General features: G+C 37.6%; 1 protein-coding gene across 2 annotated transcripts in view; it reads left to right on the top strand.

The window, feature by feature from the left end:
- Positions 1-7,867, top strand: part of kctd16b (potassium channel tetramerization domain containing 16b) — a 93,612-nt gene that overhangs the window by 32,327 nt on the left and 53,418 nt on the right. The window contains exon 2 of one of the 2 annotated variants that reach the window (XM_024265968.2): positions 2,134-2,181. The exons of the other annotated variant lie outside the window; for it this stretch is intronic. Coding sequence (XP_024121736.1) covers positions 2,134-2,150 — 17 coding nt within the window. The 3' untranslated portion in view covers positions 2,151-2,181. The remainder of the gene's footprint in view (positions 1-2,133; positions 2,182-7,867) is intronic. 2 annotated transcript variants of the gene reach the window in all.

Here is a 7,867-nt window from a genome sequence, read left to right as displayed (position 1 = left end):
AGCTTCTTTTCATCACTCCTCCTGTCAGAAACAATACTTGCACAGCAGTAATGAAAAATGCACGTTCTCATGGGTACTTCTGCTCCACATTTCTTAAATTTACTCATTTAAGGTTTGCAATGTTTGCCTTTTGCTTTTTATTTCTAAAAAAAACCCCTCAATTCTCACTAAAAGATAAAGAGTCATTTGAGAGGCTCAGCAAAGCTCCAGATGTCATGGTCACTTTACTGTCAGTGATTTTCAGCTTTCTTCCCGGCCGCAGTTACTTTGTGCGGTTAAATTGCCATGGTGAGTTGCCAGGGAGGCTTTGAGGGGAGTCAGTCTCCCATGTTAATCAACGGTGATTCAGAATTTGCCAAGTGTTCTTCTGTGACAGCTCAGTGCTCTCTGGGATGCTGCCTCAGAGCAGACGTGCAAGGGCAAACAGAGATTGCAAAATGACACAGAAAAAGTCGACCCAAACAAGAAGACGGCACAGTCAGAGCCTGGAGGGACAGCATATACATGTCCGGCTTCAAAGCATAATTTGCAAAGACGGGATTTATCCAGTAAAACATTAATGGCTACAAATAGACAGGCCCAGACTAATAAAGTGGAAGAAAAATGTGGAATCAGTCAGCTGAGGAAAATGTTCTCAAATGGAGAAATCATTAGTAATTAAAATGAATCACTCGTTCACCAAGCAAATGACTAACATTAGTTGTTAAGGTAGATTACATAAAAAAGGGCTTTAAGGAAAACTTTGTTTAATCTGAACTGTATGTATTTTCTTTGCATTAAAACTTCTCTAAAGAACTGTATTTAATGCTTTTTGAGTTTTGAACCGCACAAAAGTATTCTGATTAGAAACTGTTCTGAAATTGCATCAGTATATTTGCACAAATCATTAAAACAAATGCTAAGCAGCTGCACCAAATTTCATCATTTTAAGATACTGGAAAATAATGAGGAAAAAGTGATATAGTGGATTTCAAAATAAAACTATGAAGGCTCCTTAAAGCTTCATTGTTCACTTCTTACATGTTCAAGGTGCCTCTAATGTCAAGACTGAATCTGAAAAATTGAAGCAAGCAAAAAGAATGGCCTACGGGAGGGATCATGATTGCCTCTGGATTAAGAAAAAAGGGTCCAGAACTGTCCTGTGAGTCAGCAAATGCTGTGGTGAATCACAATAAAACAAGCAAGTGGACACAGATAGAGAAAGACAGTTAGAACACGAGCAGATAGCTCTGGCAGCAATACTATTTTTGAGTGCATTATAGAAAAACGGTTCCAAACTTTTATTAAAAAGTGTAAAAATATGAGATTTTTAAGAAATCTTTTTTAGCTGTTAAAGCTTTATCGAACTGCTTTATAGTATCCTTATTATACAATGTCAGATTCTTTGACTGTTGAAGAATTAGAACTAGAAGAACCAGGTGGTGTGAAAAGAACACCATAACTCTACAAAGAAAAATCCCTGCTGGGAGGCACACTTCTTGCTGTGAGGAGCGATCTGCAGGATTGTAATTATAGAAATCTAAAAAAAAAAAAAAAGAATGTCCGGCCCTTTTAAAACCCACTTGATCTTGCTTAGTGGTTCATGTTGGTACAGGATTAAAGGAATTAGGATCTTTCTTATAAGAGCATTGATTTTAAACGCATATATTTTCTCACATCTGACTGTGATTAATATACAGAAAAATAATACTTTTCTTTTTATGTTTATTCTTTGTCAAAGTTTTTCATCACATTTTTACAGGTTGTCACATGCTTCTCTTTTATATTAGCAACATTTAAACCATTTCTAAAATAAAATAAATGTCAATTATTGTTAGTCATTTTTTCTTATTTTTAAATCTATTTTGCGTGTTTGTATCTTATCTCTGGTGTCCTCAGACAGCTCTTTGGTCTTGGTGGAGAGGTTGCAGTCTGACTGTTTAAGGATGTGGACAGGTGTTCTTGTACAGATAATTAGTTCAAACAGGTGCTGTTATTACAGGTAATGAGGGGCAGATAGAAGAATGTCTTTAAAAAGTAGTCACAAGTCTGTTCTAAGTTGCTTAATACTTTTAGTTTGCACCATAATACAAACAGAATCTTTAAAAATCAAGATGATTTCCCAATTCTTTTTCAACATTCTGTCTCTTTCAGTTGAGATGTCCCAATGATGAACATTATGGACCTCTCTCATCTTTTTAGGTGAGATCATTATTATTATGTGTGTTTTTAAGGATTCTTGAGCATTTGTAAAATTCTGATGTGTGTGTTTGTTATTTTGACAAAATTATAAAGATAAAAAGAAATCAACATCTTAGTCTCATCTCTGTGTGATCCACCTGTCCCACTCAGATCATCTTCTAAGCTATTTTATAAGTATTTCCAGAGGTCTTTTAATTATGATTATGTCAATTTAGAAAAAATAATAATATTAAAAAATGTCATTTTTCTAGGACATTCTGCACAGTTGTAAAAGTTAATTAGAAATTCCCCTTAGTTTGGGGTGGGACAAATTGGGTAGAGCAATTCCAACTTACTTCCCCTCCTCGTTGCGGAGCGGAGTGGAAAGCTTGTTGCTCCTGATTCACAACAATTTGAATTAAGAAATAATAAGAAATGCATTCAGAGCTTAATTTTCTTAATACGTCCTCCATTATCAGAAAAAAAGGCCTCAAGAACATGTTGTAAACACCAAAAACACATTTCTCATCTAAATTGATCTTTAGGCTTTTTATTAGCTATAGCCTTTTTTAAACAAAGGAAGTCAGTATTTTCAAAATGTATAATATTTCAATGTTTTTTCCCATATTCATTATAGTTTGCTGATATGCAACAAAAAACAAATAAACAGTCTTTCCTAGAAAAAAAAAAGTCCTCTAAACAGTTATCTGTATCAGATCCCATAACTCCCATGTCCCATCTATGCCTTTAGGTGTGAATTTACAGCCTCTAAACTCTAAAAACTCAACCTGAAGTGATTCACTCCCCGTGCTCCTGAAAAAGTCAGCGTAAGCTGCTAAAACATTTAAGTTTCTAACCTGCAGATTTTTTGTAATCTTTTTGTGCTGCTGTGATTGTTATCTACTATACAGTTACCTAGAATCCTATCATAAGGTGTATTCAGACTCCACACATTTGGTCCTCTCAAAGTGAACCAGAGTTTGTTTCCCTCCAGAACACTTCTCAATTCACCCAATTGGACTCTGGTCCGGGACCAGAAACCGCTCTTTAACCCATCTTTTGAGGTGAACTCTGTTTGTAAACTCTGGTTTACTCCGAGATTACTCAGTCTGAATACAATCTGTTCTCTGTAGGGACTAACTGGACCAAAATGGCCACCATAGCAAAAGTAGGCGATTGCCTGGGGCCCCCAACATTCTGGGTCCCCAAGCTGAACACTTTATTTCTAAAATACATTTTCTACTCTTTATTATTTAACTCTGTCATTATTAATAATAATTTTGGAAAAAATCCCAAAGCACCGACACTGCTTAACAGTGTAACAGTGTTTTGTCCTCCTCCGTCCCTGGAATATTCCAGTCAACAGCAAGGATTCAGTTTTCCCAGATTAGGTGTTTTTTTTTAGCCCAATTGAGTGTTTTTAATTCCGACTTTGTGGGTAAAAATTGTTGTGGGAGGGTGATCATAAATGGAGCGGGGTTGGATCGTTTCGGCAGCTTTTAGTTGAAATACGTTTTAGCCTAGGAAGTGCCGTCAGGGGAGGCAGGTGAAGCAGTGCCTCACCTGGCGTCATGAGATCTATAGTCTAATAATAGTCAACTAGTAGTAATATATGCATATGCATTCACTAATCTGCTCCATAAATGCATTTTATACGTTCAATCATCATCATTTCATTTTTATCCTCCAAAAATTGCTGTTTTTTGCGTATTTCCTGGTCATCACTGCAGATTAGGAATGAAGGAAGTGATGAGCCACTGACAAATATAAAGCAACAATTGTTTTTTATATAAGACAGAAAAAAAGGTCCAACTGTTTACTAGTCAGAATGATTATTTTAACACTTCTTACATGCTTCCAGATCAAATGCAAGGTTCAGAACCAAACAATTTTAATGCTTCAGTACACTTATTCTACAGAATAAAAATCATTTTATTTTCCACCGAGGATCAGTGTTTTCACCAACCCACACACCATTAGGCAAGTTTACCCTCTGTCTTTCAACATTTTCTTTTCTGTTTGTGGCCCTTAGAAGGAACCTTAGTCCCGCCCACATGCGCACATACATCAAAGTAGTCAGGTTATACAAAGACGGGTTTAAGAAGGAGACGACACAGAGATAGGATGACAGGGTAAGGGCTCTGTAGTTTTCTGCTGCTTCTACTTTCTCACATTATGAAGGATGGCACACCGCCTCTGCACTCCACATCATCCACTCCTCCACACGCATACACACGCCCACGCATGCACACACAAAAATGTCACTTTGTCAGCATTTGTGAGGAAAAGAACCAAAAGAGCTGCGGGGCACCATCTCCTGCTGCCTTAAGAGGTTTGGGATACACAAGCAGATTTGCAAACAAGATAAAGTAAAGATGTAGATGTTTGTATTTTTCTTATTTACACACTTATCTACTTCCACATTTATCTGCACCCTTTCTCATTCCAGCTATTCCCTTCATCAACTGCAGCTCTCCATCGCCCCGATCATCCTCTTTCTTGCCACATCTCTTTTCTGCATCTCCCTCCTCATTAAACTTCTTCCATCTCCATCACCTACGACGATCCAGCTCAGATCACTGCAGCAATTTACCCTGATAGCCAGCTGTGTTGAAAATTATTCCCTTTGCTAAGCAGCCTTTTTGCTGGACGCCAGACAGAAAGAACATGATGAGCACGGCTGTCGGCCCAGAAATTGTGTGGTCATTGGAAAACACCGAGGGGCCCAGCAAAGTAATGCCATCGCCTGTTTAAAGCGGCACAAAAAGTATGAGCAAGTGCATGGAAATAGCCTTTTATTTGCGATTTTTATATCAAGTGAACCAAATGTTGCAGACGCTAAACTAGAAGAGCAGTTACAATTTAAACATTAAAGTATTTGTTCAGTGCTAAAATCTTAAAAAGAAACACAATATAACACACGTATGTATACAAAGACGTGCAACAACGTCATGGATTCTTCATTTCATATCCAGGATTTTGCCTACCCGACAAAAGTCTGGTAACGCTGGGTGCCGGAGTCAAACTCCAACTCCTGCACATTCAATATCAATTTGATTTGAGCTCCAAATTGCTTTTCCACTGAACCTCTTAGTGCTTTTTCCTCTCCCCTAACACCATATCTTAGTTCCTTTCACCATCTTTCTTTTTACTCTGTCTGCATCATCCATTTTCTAGCTTTATAATTATCGTTCTCTTTCCATTCCAATGCCTCTCCGTCTCACTCTCTTGCTACAGCTGAACTGACTTGCATCCTCCTGCAGGTCCCTCCTGCTTCTGAAATGTTTTTAATTTTGTGTCACTTCATCCAGCTCAAACTGTTTCTCTGTTTCTGATTTCAAATCTTTCTTTTTTATGATTTATTTCCTTCTCTGTCGGTTATCTGCACCAGCATTTAATGGGTCTCAAATTGGAAGCGGTTTTCCTTCTTTTTTTCCTCACTCACCCCATTAGCCCATTAGATGCTGCAGCAAGACGTACATTATTCTGGTCTCAGGGGACAGCCTATCACTTTCTTCTAGTCAGGGAGCCAGAGAACTGAATGTGCTCAAAGCAAGGGTTCCAGCACGCCTTGTTAGGTGTGTCTCAGGCTTCAACGATTAGCAATTACCCTGTCTGGCTAAACTTCTTGGGACTTGATGGAGACAGGACTCCCATATGATCAGATTTAAAAATCAAGGTTATTTTACAATAAAGGGGAGCTTAATATTACCTAACCTGCATTTAGAGTTAAATGAAACTATTTTTTCTGTGTGTAAAAATATAATCTGATACTTGTCCTACATGTCAGTATTATATGTGTGTAATGACAGTATTTAAAAATCCTCATGTGGGGGAGCTAGAACATTTTATATGGGGGATGGGACTTTGTAAGGGCGGCACATGAGAACATGTTATTTTACTTACTTTATTTAGATTTGATTTAATGTTTTTGTTGTTCCAATGCTTTAGTAAGCTTGTGTGGATGATATCTTAAAGGGTAACCAAACACTAAATCAAAATTTTTTGGCTGTATACCTCTATAAATTGAGCTTTGAAAGTGCTGTCTGTTGGTCCTTGCCACATTTTATACAATTTAAATTAAACTTGTTTAATCCCTGAAATTATAGACTAAAACCGTATGTGTGCTGCCCCCTACAGGTTGAAACAAGGTACTACAGCTGAATTTTGTGATTGGTGAACTGGTCTTTTCAGGAGTTTGACGTCATCATGATCTGTAGCTCCAGTATAAAAGCCCCGCCCATCTTTGGTTCTGTAAGGGTTGGTCGTTATCGTGTTAGCTCTAGCATGGCTCGTAGTTTTTTTTCCCTTCGGCCATTGAAACTTTCCGGTGGAGTTGGAAGTTAGGTAATTGGCGCTAAAATTCCATCCTGGTGATGGGATTTGCAATGAATGTTTCACTCGGGGTTGTTTGCTTAATACGTTAACCTTTATTAGCTTATGATGCTAGCGCCATATTAGCACTGAGACACAGGCCCCCTTCGGTCTGAACCATAAGCACCTACTACCTCAAGAGAAGGTGGAGGAGAAAAATATTTGACCTCCACAGAAAGTTTGTCAGTAACAATACAAATATTTGCTCAAATAAAACTTTTTGGAGCAAGCAGAAAATTTCAGCTGCCTGCATAGAATAGCCAGGTGGACCCTCAAGCTTTTATTGTCTCTCTGGGGGTTTGCCAGATTTTTTCTATAAAGACATGCTGTTTCAATTTGTTAGCACCTCTGAATTAGTTGGCAGAGTCTACACAGCTCTCTAACAGCACATATTGATGCGCACCTCCATCATATGGCTGCCAGAGAAAACATCCAAGCAGCAAAAGCTGGATAGGCTGCGAACAGAGGAAAGAAGGCTGAAAAGATCATCAATAAACTGTGCGTATTCTTGTCACAATTAACTACATGCTGCCGAGATGAAGTTGAAAATACATAGAATTTATAACACGTAACATGTTCAGGTTGTGCATTAACCATCAGCTGATTCCTTGCAGCTCTTTGATCTTTTTGTTTTTCACTGAGATTAAAGACGCCATGAACTTTGATCAACTATGGCAGATATGCGCTTTGTTAAAAGTCGGTACAACTGCCAAAAGTTTGCTTTCAGTCTGAAAGACAAGCTCCTTCCGGCAACATTAAACCATGGCATGAAGATGAAGATTACACCCACCGGCAGAAATAAAGCAGTTGTCAGGACATATCATGGTTTTTGCTACAATTTTCTATGAAACTCTGAGTCTGTTTGATATCAGAGAGGGTATGAGATATGATATATGATATAAGAGGGTGAAGCTTAAAAATGGATTTCTGTATGTGCAATGGTCATATGTATAACCTTTTATTTCCAAACATTCATATAATCCCATATAGAAAAATGTACACATCATCTGCATCAAGGGATAACAAATTCCAAGCCACTCAGAAGAACAAAAGACCTCAAAACTAGATGGTTTATAGCACGTGTAAATTCTATCCAGCCCTCCCGATCATTTATTTTTATTGTTATTAATGGCCTGATGTTCTCTTGCGCTTATTTCTAACTTATATAATTTTGTAAAATATTTCCAGCATTTTTATTATTCATAATAATGTTAAAAAAGTTAAAGTTTTAAAGTTTTAGATATTGCCAGTAAGCTTTTTGCACTATTTTGGCATTTACTAAGATTTTTAAACTATTTTGGAGTTTAGCTAGTATTTCAGCAACATGCTAGCT

The sequence above is a fragment of the Oryzias melastigma genome, linkage group LG14 (genome assembly GCF_002922805.2).
Source record: "Oryzias melastigma strain HK-1 linkage group LG14, ASM292280v2, whole genome shotgun sequence".
Classification (NCBI taxonomy): Eukaryota; Metazoa; Chordata; class Actinopteri; order Beloniformes; family Adrianichthyidae; genus Oryzias; species Oryzias melastigma.
This window is presented reverse-complemented; position numbering and strand designations above follow the sequence as displayed.